Source organism: Sceloporus undulatus, chromosome 6 (genome assembly GCF_019175285.1).
Source record: "Sceloporus undulatus isolate JIND9_A2432 ecotype Alabama chromosome 6, SceUnd_v1.1, whole genome shotgun sequence".
In the NCBI taxonomy this organism is placed as follows: Eukaryota; Metazoa; Chordata; class Lepidosauria; order Squamata; family Phrynosomatidae; genus Sceloporus; species Sceloporus undulatus.
The window spans coordinates 105,106,569-105,121,450 of NC_056527.1; the positions used below are offsets into that span (position 1 = coordinate 105,106,569).

The 14,882-nt window shown below is 42.6% G+C and overlaps 1 protein-coding gene across 3 annotated transcripts in view; it reads left to right on the forward strand.

Annotated features, from left to right (window-relative positions):
* Positions 1-676: 676 nt before the first annotated feature.
* Positions 677-14,882, forward strand: part of BRSK1 (BR serine/threonine kinase 1) — a 59,172-nt gene continuing 44,966 nt past the window's right edge. For all 3 annotated transcript variants that reach the window (XM_042475685.1, XM_042475682.1, XM_042475683.1), the window contains exon 1: positions 677-1,233. In XM_042475685.1, coding sequence (XP_042331619.1) covers positions 1,116-1,233 — 118 coding nt within the window. In that variant the 5' untranslated portion in view covers positions 677-1,115. The remainder of the gene's footprint in view (positions 1,234-14,882) is intronic.

Below are 14,882 nucleotides of genomic sequence, written 5' to 3' on the forward strand. Positions count from 1 at the left end.
AGTCCAGTCACAAAAGAGGAGATAAGAATCATCAGTGGTTATGTAAAACTGTTGGGTGGACAGGGATTTTTGGTGTGTCTTTCAGGCTCTCGCAGTATGCATTCAGTGTGTGTGCCTGTGAGAGGGAGGGAGAGATCTTCATTTACATCTCAACCTCTTTTTCCGTCTCCAGTGGCTCTACCTGACTCCTTTTACACACAATGGAAGTCTTCATGCATTTCATGCCACCAAATCCCTCGTGCATTCACACAAATAGTCAAACGCCTTCCTGTAAAAAACGAAAAAGGAGACTCAATTGATTTCACACACATTGGGTGCCACAATTGGTACAAAACCACAGCTACAGATTCCCTCTCTCGCTCTGTCTCTCTTTCTCTCACACACACACAAACCCTTCCATGCACATCCTTCCATCCCCTACAAAACCTTGCACACCCTCCAAGGTCCCCCTTCAACCCCAGAGGTCCTATCCCTGATTAACCCCTCCCAACCAGCTGCTGCATCCCTCCTGGTCCTGGTCTTGGTCCTGGCCCTGGTCAAAACCCTTTCCCTCTTCCCCCCCATCCCCGCCCCCTAATCCCCACCCCTTTCCCCTGGCAGCCTGGGGAGGAGGCGCTGCCTTTGTTCCTCCAAGGGTTAACCCGGATTGTGTCTGTCACCCAGTTGCCCGGATGCTGATGTAAGGGGAGAGCTGGAGAGATCCCTTCAGATTGCAGTGAGAGGGGAGGCAAAGGACCAGAGTACAAGAGCATCTTCCCTCACAGCAGCATCCTTCATCCTTAGCAGCATCAGCATCACTAACAGCAGCAGCAGCAGCAGCAGCCTTGGCTGGACCAGCTGGATGATGCTGGTACCTGGACTGTAACATCCTCCTTCTTCTCCCTCCTCCTTTCCCTCCTCCTTCTCCATCCCTCCCTCCCTCCTTTCCGGATGCCCAGAGCATCCCCCTCCTGTTAAATCTGCCAGGATGCTGGCCCCTGTATTGTCCCTATAGGGGGATATCAAGGAGGCCTTTCTTGCCTCTCCCCACCCTCCTCCCCTCCCCAACCTCCCCACCCCCACCCCAGCCCCCTCTTGTTTCCTCTGGTTGCTCAGAAGGGTGACAGACAAAAGCTATGTCCGGTGGCAAAGAAGCAGGTGGGGTCCATCCCTACCAACCTCAACAGAGCCAACAGCATGCTCAGTACGTGGGGCCCTACAGGCTGGAAAAAACCCTAGGCAAAGGGCAGACCGGTGAGTAGAGATGCTGAGGGGTTTTTTAGGGGGTGGGGATGTAGGTGTGTAGGCCATGGGGATGAATATGATGAGACAACCCCACCAAAAGAGAATCCCCCTCTTCAAGCCATTGCATTTCTCTTCCTCCTCCTCTGAATACAGTGGTGGGTGACAAGGAATGGTTTGGGAGGATGATCAAGGGTATATTGCCCTATTGTGATGAAGACAAGATGTGTATGTAGTAAAGGTAAAGAAACATTTGTCCTATTGCACAATAAGGACAAGAAAGTGAGATACTGCCCCCCCCCATGGAAAGAAATGGGTGTTGGGGGTGTTGAAGGGAAGATGGGGTTCTTGGAGGTTTTTTTGGGGGAGACTCCTACTTGGGACAAATAGGAGCTTGGAGGATAGATAGGTAGGCTGTCAGGAGAAGGGGATTGCACTGTGGATGTTGAGGAAACTACATCTCTCTCTGACATTTTTGGGAGATGGTCTCTGAGCAAGAAAGAAGTGCTAAAAAGAGGAGGACACTGGAGATGTTTACCCAGCCAGAGTTTATTTGGGGTGCATGTGCTTGGCAGTGAATTGTTTTCTATTCCAGATATGCCAATTATGACATGTGAAAAAATATTTTTTTTAAGATTTAAGTTTGAAAGACATACTATTCCATTACTACTCAGCAGCAAATGCTTTTTTTGGGAGGTAGTTATTAAGTACCACATTGTTTATGTGATAGTAGAGAGATGTGTGTGTATATGTGTGTACATGCAGACAAAATACCCAGTGAAGTCTAGAAAGGGGAAGGCAGCAGTGGGTCACCCATATTTCCTGGATGGGTGTCCCTTCAGGCAATTGGGTCCTGAAGCAGAAAATATGTAGGGTGAAGACAGTGACAGCGTTGACAAAAATGCGGCTGCAATGACCAAGGCTAGTTTGGGGGGGGGGGGGACAGAGGAACAAACTGGTCCAGATTTATGCCCCAAATAATCCCATGGGGCAAGCATCCTTTTCTGTTTCACTTCTCCATCTCTGCTTTTTTGAGATTCTGCATTTCTGGGGGGGGGGGGGGGGGGGGGGCGCTGGGGGGGGTTGTGGGAGTGTGTGTTGGGGGGGGCCCTATAAATTTTTCCCCCCCCCCCCCCCATCTTCTGCTGCTGCAGCACTCTGGATGAATGGAAGAGTGGATTTTTTTTTTTACTCTCTGCAGGGATGCTGATTTGATTGTGCGGTTTAGATTATTGGGCTTGGTTACGAGCAAGATTGCCTGTATAAAACACCAAAGGCTGGGCCATATGGAAAAACCCAGTCTTCTTTCGCTCTTTCTGTCTCTTCTTTCTCTGTGACGGTCAGTCACTGGTTGGAAGGTTGAGGATGGGGAGGGGGGAAATCCATCCATCTCTGCAATGATGCAGGAAAACCCAAACCACAAGGCCTCTCTTTTCCTCTCTCGGTCCCTCAATTTGTGTGTGTCTCTGTGTGTAGAATGAGTATTGTGGCTTGAAATGGGGATGGTTATACTGCAGTGGCAGAAAAAGATACCATGACAGAGGAAGAAGGGACTTGGATATCTATCTATGTGTGTATGTGTGAAAAAGAGAGAGGGAGACTGTATGTTTGCAATATTTAATAATAATAATTTTTTAAAAATTAATGCAATTATAAGGATCTGAAACAGGTAGTTGAAAGAGACAGAGGAAAACATCAGGGGATAAGGCAGGGTGGAATTTTGCTGAATAATCATTTCTTTACTGTGGCGGCAAGCGGTTAATGCAAAGATGCTTCAGGAACATCAGACTGAATGGCTAGAGATGGAGCAAGGGAGGTTGTTGAGGCAGAAGAGTAGGAAAAGGCCTAGTTGTTTTCTGGACCCCAGAATTAAGTGGAAAGCAGGAGCAATGGAGCAAATGGATGTATCACCCCAAATAGAGTTTTCTTGTTCACTTAGGTGATTTTGTTGATGTTTTCTAGCACTATAATTTCCTATTTTGAAAGGAGTATTGTTACTATTATGAGAATTTTTAGGGTGGTCAGATATGTTGCTAGGAAATAACTAAACCCCATGCAGAAGTGATGTGCCCAAGGTCACCCAAGGGATGTTCGTGGCAGAGGCAGAAAGCAACAGTGGTACAGATCCCCATTCCCTCCTTAACTATCTTGTTCAGCTTTCTTTTTTCCAAAGTGAAAGTGCTGGCCTGGTGTGTGTGTGTGTGTGTGTGTGTGTGTGTGTGTGTGTGTGTGACGAATAACATATATACCTATGTAATGAAGAAACATATACAAATCGGTAAAACCCTACGTTTTATTATTTTAAGTATCACTAAATGGAAAAAAATTGTAACTGACATGTTTAATACGCATGGCCACTTTAATGTGAGTTTGAAAAGAGATGAGAAGGGTGTTCTAGAAGATTGGACAAGCAGTGGTCAGAAATCTTAAATTCTGTTGGTGGAATAATTTTTGCAGCTTTTTTGCACTTCTATTTAGGAATGGTAAAACTTAGACAGTAGATTGTATAGCTGGGGTGGGAACCATCTGGCCCTATGGATGTTGTGGGATTGTCCCACAACTCCCAGCATGGACAGTGTTAAGGAATGCTGGTAGCTGCAGCTCAACAACATCTGGAAAGCCATATGATTTACACCTCTGCTCTGATGGATAGTGTTGGTGACCATCAACCCTGGAAAGCTGTGTTTGAAATTTTAGCAGGCTGGATCTAGAAGTTAGTAACCCTTTAGTGCCATTGAACCCAATGACAGTCAATGGGACTCAAGTTAGTCCTCAGTAATTTCTCCTATTGCTTCCAAAGGAACAAAAGTGTGGCTGAATTCCTCCAAACTGCAAGCATGTCTGACAGTTGTAGAATTCTTACCACTGTTTAAAATTTTTAAATCTTACTCTCAAATAATGGTCCTGAATATTTTCTTTTTAAAAAAGAATTGGCATTACTGAGTAGTACACCCCCCCTTTCTGTCTCATAAAGAGGTTGAAAGTTTTAGTTTTTGGACCTTTACTCATGGGAACCCTCAACCAAAGCTGATTTATAATACAAACAATAAACTTGTCCAAGCTCTGCTTTTAATTGATACTTGGTTGTTGTTGCTATTTGCCTTCAAGTTGTTTCCAATTTATGGTGGTCCTCTCATAGGCTTTTCTAAGGCTGAGAGTATGTGACTCCTCACCCAAGGTCACCCAGTGGGTTTCCATGACTGAACGGAGAATTGAACCCTGGTCTCTCTACATACTCAAACCACTACACCATGCTGGCTCTCTCAATTTATACTTACTGTCTTTAAAAGGCTGTAATTGAGTTTACCTCGTAGATGTTGAGAGATCTATTTCACATTAAGAGATTAACAATAACATTTAGATAACCTTTGTTCGTGGAATTAGGATTAATAGTTGCTTAGAAAGCCCAAAGAGAGCTGTAACACTGAACATGTGGAAATACCACTAACTTTCTTTGACAGAAAAAAAAACATGCAGATCCCCTCACCAGTCCATACAGATACACTGTTTGATTATATGTAGCGGGGTCACGAGAGATCAGATAAAACTATTGGATCCACACGATGCACTTTCAATTGGCAGTCCTTGATCTAATTCACCATTCTTCCCTAAAACATGAAACCTGATACCCAGCATTGCATGTAGTTAAATTTAAGACTCTGGAATGAATGATCTATAGACAGAGCTGAGATGGTAAAATGTATTATTTCATTTCAAATTATGGTAAGCATAATTTGGGTCCCTTCTGCTCACTCTCCTGAGTGGAGCCCTGGATGTCTGAACTCGTGCCCTGCTCAGATGACATTACCAATCTTGCAAATTAATTCCTATTGCAGTCAGCTAGGAAATGCTGTGAGAACCAGTGTGGCATAATGGTATATGTGTTGGACTATGACTCTGGAGACTAGGGTTCAATTCCTGACTTGGCCACAGAAACCTATTGTGTGATCTTGGGCAAGTCACTTGCTCTCAGCCTCAGGGGAAGGCAGTGGAAAACCTCTGAAAAGGTCTTGTCAAGAAAACCCCATGATAGGTTTGCCTTAGGGTTGCCATAAGTCTAAACAACTTGAGGGCATGCAACAATAACAAGAACATGTTGTAAAAGTCCATATATGCCAACTGTTCCTATTTATCAGGGATAGGCTATCCTTTCTAGTATCAATCTCATGTATAAGTCGAGGGCAGGTTTTGGGGCCAAAAGTACGTCTCAGATGTGCTACAAGATCTCTCTGCATACTGATTCTACAGACTATATCTTTGATTTCTAGTATCTGCTCTTCATAAACCATTTGCCTTCTTTTATCCCTCTTCTTTTTTTTTTTTTGAAGACCGAGCATTATAATTTTCATAGCTGAGTTGCTTGAGCACCTGTCATTCTTCACATTTCAGCTGGCAACCCCACCGTTAAATCTCTGAATATCTGTAACATACAGGATAACCCAAGACATTTTGCAGCCTGAGGTGAAGTAGCAAATGGCACCCTCAACTCATCCGAGTCAAAGTGCGTAGTACCCAACTGCCAGGCAAGGTATTTTGCCACTTGAGACAGCAAATCCCTCAAGCACTTATTCCCATCTGTGGCTGTAACAAATATAATAACTTCAACTTCACATAATAACTTAGTAAATAATGAACAATTTGCTGCCCTTTCATGACACCCAAAATCTGCTGTCTGAGGCTGTCACCTCAATCTATTTAATAGTAGGGCCAGTCACAAAGGCTCCACAGAGTGATATTTTATATTACTCCTGCTGCTGAGGTATATTTTGAACTGTTATAACATATTGTAGACGATAATGTTTATAAAATAGTCCTTTAGCCAAAAGAACAAACACCTTCTTGGCTTTTAAATAAGTGGTTATTGTAGAATACACAAACACAGCATGCAGCAAGCTGAGTAGAGCTTTCAGTAATGTGTCATAGTGTGTGAGTATGTGTGCAGCTCGGGGAGTAATCCTTGGTCTGACAATTGGGGTGTTCCTAGTACATAGTGTTATAATACACAATTTCAAACTAAGCTTGGAAATGATGCATTACAAATAATGACACAGACTCCTAACACATTACTTTTGGGGTAAAGATGTTGGTCTTTAAAAAGCAATCTAAGGAGCTTATCGCTTGGCTTATTGATTTGGCTTACCTCTCCTAGTTTAAATTTCAATTTGAGCTGCATCCTGATCTTATCAGAAGTTTTTTGCCACCGAATGTGCCGCCCGAATATAGCCCGGATCCATCCCTGCTTCCAGGAGCGCTCCGGCGTCCTTTTCCTTAAGCCAGAAAACTCCTGGATCCGAAAAGAGCCGCACGGAGCACTCCTGGGAGCAGGGATGGCCCCTGGCTGGATTTGAGCAGCAAATTTGATGGCAAAAACCTTCTGATAAGATCAGGATGCAGCCCGAATTGAAATTTAAACTGGGAGAGGTAATTTGGTAAGCCAAATTAGTAAACCAAGCAATAAGATCCTAACATTATTTTTTTTAATGTAATGAATTAGATTTACTTGTTATTCCTAAACCATTCGTTTGGGGGCTTTATTGTAGAGTATATGGGGTCACTTTTGTACTTTTAAAAAGTTTTTTTGCCCCAGAAATAACTACAAAGGAATGTGTTACTAAAAGGTAGCAGATTGAGTTACTCTTTCAGATATGAATAAGAAATCCCAGTCGTGGTTTGTGTTGGATTGTGACTCTGAAAACCAAAAGGTTCAATTCCCTGCTTGGCCATAGAACCAGCTGGGTGGCCTTGGACAGGTCACATAGTCTCAGCCTCAGGGGAAAGCAATGACATACCTCCTCTGAACAAATCTTGCCAAGAAATCCCACGATAGGGTTGCCAAAAGCCAGAAACTTCTTGAAAGCACACAACAACAACAAATTCATCCCAAAATCTGGTTTCTTAATGCCAGGACCAACCCCTACCATCAAGCAGAGTGAGGCAAACACCTTAGGTGATAAGTCTAGGGTATCAGGAAAGGGTAACAAAAGGTTTTGGTACTCTTATTATTTTTAATACCAGAGGTCTGGAGAGGTACAGAGGTCTGGAGAGGTGCTTCGAGGTCCCAAATCATTTCACTGAGTTTAGGTACTATGCACCTTAACTGAGGGATGTGTTTGTAAGGGAATCAATTTGCTGATCTGTCTCATCCCATCTTTATATAAGACCATATAACTATTTGGAAAACTGTGTGGAAAACTATGTGGAAAAGTGCTAAACCAGATTACATTTGTAGAGTTGCCAGACTTAAAACCAGGGAGGCTTTAATGGCCTTAAAGCTGGAGAGCTTTAATTGTTGTTGTTTGTGCCTTCAAGTCATTTCAGGTCTATGGCAAATGTAAGATGAACCTATGATGACGTTTTCTTGGCAAGATTCGTTCAGAGGAAATTTGTCATTGCCTTCCTCAGAGGCTGAGAGCATGTGACTTGCCCAAGGCCAACCCAGTGGGTTTCATGGCTAAACAGGGATTCAAACCCTGATCTTTAGAGTTGTAGCCCAATATTCAAACCACTATACCACGCTGGCTCTCAATCAGTCATTTTAGCATTTTGGCCAGGGTGCCTTTAAGTAGAACAGACCTTGATATAAGTGGTGGGTGATGGGGTGCCATTTACTGGTACATCTTAGGCAGCAAAACAGAATGATCTTCCACATTAACTAATCTAGAAACTGCTCACTGCTTGCTGGTTAAAAATAATGACGTTTGAACTTCATGTCAGGTCTTAAAAAGATGCTGATACCCAAACACCTATAATCTAGGATGGTTTAGTGGAGTAAACTATTACCTTAGTTCCGGGATGTCTGGTTTTCCATATCGTTATTGTTGTGTGTCTTCTAATAATTTCTGATTTATGACAACATTTAGGCCACCCTATCATAGGGTTTTCTTGGCAAGATTTGTTCAGAAGAGGATAGGGAGCCGTGGTGGCACAATAGTTAAATGCTGGTATTGCAGCCACAAGGTTGTGAGTTCAGTCTTGCAGGGCTCGAAGGTTGACTCAGCCTTCCATCCTTTCGTAGGTCAGTAAAATGAGTACCCAGCTTGTTGGGGGCAATTGGCTTACACTTTATAAACCTCTTAGAGTGCTGAGTTCACTATTAAGCAGTATATAAATGTAAGTGCTATTGCTGTTGCTATTGTCAGTACCCTCCCCTGAGGCTAGAGAGTGTGACTTGCCCAGGACCTTCCAGTGGATTTCCATAGGCGAGCTGGGAATCAAACCCTGGTTTCGAGAGTCATAGTCTGACACCCAAATAACTATGCCACATTGGCTCTCCTAAGACCCACTGGTCTAGTCCAGTCCAGTCCAATTCCAGTTTCATAAGAAGACAGAGCAGGGACCACAAAGTTGCTCCCCAGCAATTAATACTTGGATACCTGACAGAGCAGCCATAGAAGTTGGTTGGTCACAGAATTCCTTACTATGGCGAGATAGAATGTCTTTCTGATTACATTGTTGTTGTGTACCTTCAAGTCATTTCCAATTAATGGTGCCCCTAAGGCAAACCTATTATAGGGTTTTCTTGCAAGATTTGTTCAGACAAAGTTTGCCATTGCCTTCCTCTGAAGCTGAGAGCCTGTAACTTGCCAAAGGTCACCCAGTGGATTTCATGGCCAAGCCGGGAATCAAACCCTGGTCTCCAGAGTCGTAATTCAACACTCAAACCACTATACCTGGCTTTCTGAGTACGTTACAGTAACAATTTCTAAACTTGGATCTGAATGTAGATCAACACAGGAAGAGCATTTCGATGAATCGGCACCTTGTTTTCTTCCTTTTCAAAGGACATTTTTGGCATTTCCTCTTTTTTGGCAATTTGTAAGTGGCCACCCTAGGTTAGAGAGAGCAGCGACTGGATTCTAGAGGATTCTGGGCCCTTGTCAATATACATTCATAGATGCTGCTGAGGCCTCTGAATCTCTTGGGACGAAAGAAACAATATACGGCTGCTAGTTTAGGCATTGCTTAAGAGGGGAAAAGAACTGCAGATGAACACAAAAGCACTGTGCAATGGGTCTGCAGTAATTGCCATTGCTTTTAGGCCCCAACTAGATTTCTTGGGTGATTGGGTATACGTTAAAGACATCTTTGCTCTGTCAGTATACACAGCAGTGGTGACATCTACTTTGAACAAAAAGGTGTGTGTGTGTATGTGCAGGAGCAAAAACCGTTTTGTCTTCAACCCAAACTCACCATGCTCTACTCTATAGAATCTGTAGCCTAAAGGAATTTGCTTTTTTCTCAGCATCAGAGAGGCAAGCAGGGGGAAGTCTGCTTAAAACCAGTGAAGCATAGCAAGGTAAAGCAGAAAGGCAGATATTTTTTCTCTCTCAGAGCTTGGAAAAGTTTCTCTTTAGGACTATCAGCATTCCCCAGTCAGTTTGTTGCTGTTGTTAACTGCCTTCGAATAGATCTCAACTCATAACAACCCTGTGGATGAAACATCTCCAAGACTCCCTGTCCTCCCAAGGACGTAGCCAAGGGGGGGGGGTCCATGGGGTCCGGACCCTCCCCCTTCCATTAGATACAATGAATGGTGTGTGCCCAAGCCCCATTATAATGGTGGCACTTAGTCTGGACTCCCCTCCCATCCCAAAATCATGGCTACATCCTCCACTGCTTTGCGTAGGTCCTGCAAATTCATATCCGTGACCTCCTTAATAGAGTCTACCATCTGGCATGTGATCTTCCTCTCTTTCTGTTTCCCTCCACCTTTCCTAGCATTTTTTCCAATGAGTTGTGTCTTCTCATGCTGTGGCCAAAGTATGGCAGCTTTAGTTTAATCATCTTGGCCTCCAGGGAGATTTCTGACTTGATCTGTTCTCAAGGGCCCATTTGCTTGGCTTTTTGACTGTCCATAGAATCCTCAGCACTATTCTCCAGCACCATATCTCAAATGAATTGATTTTCTTCCTATCAGCTTTTTTAATTGTTCAGCTCTTGCATCCATAGAATCATAGAATCACAGATTTGAAAGACACCACAAAGGCATCCAGTCCAACCCCCTGCCTTGCAGAAAATCATAATCAAAGCATTCCCAACAGATGGCTATCCAGCCTCTGTTTAAAAAACCTCCAAAGAAGGGGACTCCATCACACTACATGGGAATATGTTCTACTGTCAAACAGCTCTTACTGTCAGGAAGTTCTTCCTAATGTTGAGGTGGAATCTCTTTTCCTGTAGCTTGCATCTATTGCTCCAGGTCCTATTCTCTGGAGCAGCAGAAAACAAGCTTGCTCTAGCCTCAAGAAGGACACCCATTCAAATACTTATAAAGGGTTATCATATCACCTCTTAACCTTCTCTTCTCCAGACTAAACATACCCAGCTCCCCGAGTCTCTCCTCATAAGGTATGGTTTCCAGACTTTTCAACATTTGTTCGCCCTCTTCTGGACATGCTCCAGCTTCTCAACATCCTTTTTGAATTGTGGTGCCCAGAAATGGTCAGAGACTTGACCAAAGCAGAATAGAGTGGTACTATTACTTCCCTTGATCTAGAATACATGGTAATGGAATACAATGGTTGTATAATTCTAATTTTCGTGCTCAGTTGTATATCTTTGCTCTTTAGGATTTTTTTCTAGTTCTGCCTTCCCCATTCTTAGTCTTCTTCTGATTTCTTGACTCCAGTCCCCATTCGGATCAGTGTTTGATCCAAGGTATGATAACTTTTTTACTATTTTTATTTCCTCATTGTCTCGATTGAATTTGTGTAGATTCTCAGTGGTCATTATTTTTGTTTCCTTTATGTTCAGCAGTAAGCCTTACACTTTCTTCTTTGATCTTCCTTGGGAGCTGTTGTAGTACAGTAGTTGGTCTGTGGTGTTTTCTGTAGTCTAAAACATTATAATCCAAAAAGGAGTTTCCCCAGACACAGGAAAGTATTTGCTCTCAATTTTATGGAAGTATACAATCCCTATTCATACTTGTATGTGTTTATATGGGACAACCATATAAACAGACATATTGAGTTAGTATCTGCGATGTAAGAAAGTGGAAACCTTTCTGCAGAGAGAATCACTGGGCCAAGGAAGAGTCCGGTCTTAGCTATATTTCTGTCCAGTGATATTTGTAGGCTGCAAAGCTCTCTCTCTCTCTCTCTCTGCAGGGTGGTTGTATTTCAGTATTTTCATATCCCATGAGAAATGTGAAGGCACACCTTTGGTTGGTGACTGTCACGTTGCTTTTCCTAGAACACCCCATGCGACCAAGAGCTGTCCAGCAAAGAGGCCTCCTTACAAAAATTCTTTACAAAAGAATTTTCTCTTTACAAAAGGGTGTTTGCAAAATGGAAGCAGGGAGGTGACTTTTAAAAAACCCTGGTAGGATCCTGTGCTCTGTATCTCTTTGGTTTTGATTCAGCTTGGGATGCATGAATGGCAGTCAAAAAGTTTTTAAAGTGGAAAATCCCTGTGAAGTTCACTTGCCTATATTCTACATGCCATCCATGTTATCAGGAAAGATGCCTGTTGTTACCTGGAATTGAAATGGAATTGGTTTGTGAGGGGGAAAGGAACTAATTTTATGGGTTAGAAACAAAATAATGTAGGTTAATAACTCTGGTAGGGTTGTTTGCAAGGCTGTAGAGCCAGCCAGGGGTATCCCAGTCCACCAATGTAATTACTACTTCTGCCTCTGCATTGTAGAAATAATCCACTTTGATACCACTTTAACTTCCATGGCTCAATGCTATGGAATTCTGAGATTTGTGGTTTGGTTAGCTCTCTGACAGAGAAGGCTAAATATCTCACAAATCTGTAATTCTGGAATTCCATACCACTGACCCATGGCAGTTAAAGTGGTGTCAAACTGGATTATTTCTCCAGTGCAGATGCAGCCGTAGTAATTACAGTGGTGGATTGGGACTTGGGAGATCCTGCTTCAGGGTCCCATTGACCCATAGAAGTTACTGGCTGGTTTTAGCCAGTCACACTGGGTTGTTGTGAGGATAAATGTGTGGAAGAGGACAGTCATATATGCTGGTTTGAGCATTGGAAAAAAGGTGAGAATAAATAAAACAAATAAATAAGACTGAAAGACAGCATCCATTGTTAGGGAAGAGTGACGAACTGGATCTTGGTGGCTATCTGACAGCCTTTGGGCTAGATCTAGCCTGTGACACAATTTTATAGCACTGTTCCAGTAATATCATTATATCTGATGCCAATTTCAAACACAAGATGGATTGTGGAGCTGTAGGGTATGACCTGGTTTAGAATGTTTTAGGGGCAGGCGTTTCTTTATAGGGTATGCTTGGGAGTCTTAATTTTTTAAACATTTACTATGGTTTATTTCATATAAAATGTGAGAAAGTATGTTGAATTGATCGGGAATTCCTTCTTAGCTTCTTGAATTATAAGAAATAGCAAATGTGTTGGATATTTCTTTTGTGCTGCAGAAGGTACCAATCTATACTTGTCATCATGTATGTTGCATACTATATATTTATGTAAAAATAAATAAAAATAAAAATAATCCTTACCACAAAAAAACTATTTTGTAGTATGGCAGAGCCTTAGCATTGTTTTGTTTTGTAGGGATGGACAAATCAATCTATTTCCAGTCCACGTCCATGTCACACTTGTTCAGTCATAAATTGGTTCCATCCCATTTCTGCACAAGTATGCAGTTTTTTAAATTGGAAAAAAAGGAAAGATAAACAGTCACATTTTTTATATACCTTTCCCCTAACATATGCTTTTTGGCAGCTGCACAACTTGGAAACCTCTGTTTTGGACTTTCAGTTCACAGAATCCCAAATGGATCCTGGAAATTGTACTATAAGAATACTTTCCCCCAATTTTGCATGTTGTACAAAAATTCCCCTAATGTGTACATTTTGCATCCACATTATTTGATTGTTTGCTTACAAATACAGATATATCACTTAGCTCCAAGAATTTGAAAGCGACATCCATTGTTAAAACAAAATATACACATACATTATCTTGATGTTATAGAATGAGGTCAAGTGGGACTCACCATAAACTCTGTTTTTCAAAAATATGTTTTTAACATGAATACTTTTTTTGTATGTATCTTTTGGTGACATATACAATTTGTATGCAGTTTTTGAACTGAGAAGCGCACGGCAGCACATACCCAGAAAAGTGAGCAGTCTGAAGAATAACTATGTTTTGATCTGAATATTGCTCTGTGAAGTGAAAGTTAGTACAGCTTGCTTCAAAATGTGGACTACAAACATCTCCTCCATTCCTAGTGTTGTTTCACACTTGGACTGGGTTTTAACTCTCTTCTTCTTGTGGCGACCCTAAGGTGACCCTATTATGGAGTTTCTTGGCAAGATTTGTTCAGAGGTTTGCCATTGCCTTCCTCTGAGGCTGAGAGAGTGTGACTTGCCCAGGGTCATGAAGTGAGTTTCATTGCCGAGCCAGAAATTGAACACTGGGCTCCAGAGTTGTAGTCCAACACCATGCTGGCTGTGCTTAGCCATGGATCCTTTGTGTTGGTTTACATGTGCACGTTTGTCGGATACTGACTGCCACATTGCTGCTCTCACACTACAGACAAATCTTTCATTCTACCTCACAAAATCACAAAAACTGTTGCCTTCTCAGCTGCTCCATTGCCAGGCCTTCTCCCGGGGTGAGGAAAGCCTTGCGATGGAGCAGCAGGAGGGCAAACGCACACTCTTCCCGGATGACACTCTCCACACTGGGTGACATCCTCCATCCCCTAGCTAGTGATACCACTGGATGCATCTATTGTTGCAATCATTTATCTTATTTTCATTGTTATTGTATATGGAAACATCTACAGCCCGCCCTCTCCAACTGCGGGCTTGCCATCCGCAGATTTAAGCACCCGCAATGGCAAGCTCCATTGCTGCTAATGGCCACACATGCATACGGCCACGGCAGAGCAAGTGCATGCACACGCACTGCTATTGAAAGTAGCAATAGCATTAGCAATAGTATTTACAGTTCTGTTACGTTTAATAGTGAACTCAGCACTCTCTAAGCAGTTTACAATCTGTAAGCCAGTTGTCTCCAAAAAGCTTGGTACTCATTTTACCAACCTACGAAATCTGAGGTCCCTCGATTTTTTTCATCCACTTGGGGTGGAGTCCAAAACAGAATCTATTTGTACTTTAAAAGTAACCAGAGCTTAGGAAACGTTTTGCACTGTAATTCCCAGAATGTCCCAAGGAAAAAGTTAACTTTTCCAAGCTCTACAAATAATATGCATGACCATAGCTCTCTATCCCAGTGGGTTTTCAATCTAAAGTTGGCATAGGGAAACAACAAAGGAATGGCAGTGGAGGTTGGGAACAGATGCAGGGGAAGAATATGTGATTATTATTTCAATTATACATCCTTTGATTTAGTGAGAAGAGAAAATGGGCAGAGTCATTTGAGGGAACATGAGGTCTTTGGCTGAGTATGGTTGGATCTGGATGAGCTGAGGCCACAGAAAAGGGCGGGTTTAGAGAGATACCTGGAATGAGATGGAGGGACAAGTGCCTGTAAACATATCCTCAAACATGTCTGAGACATGCCAGGGTCTCAGACAACTTGGCAAAAGTTTCTTTTGTGGACTACAATTCCAAGAATTCTCTGGCTAATGACCATCATGGTTGAGGAGGTTCGAGGAGCTGGACACTTGGGAATTGGCCAACATTGCAAATTCCATAGATTCAACT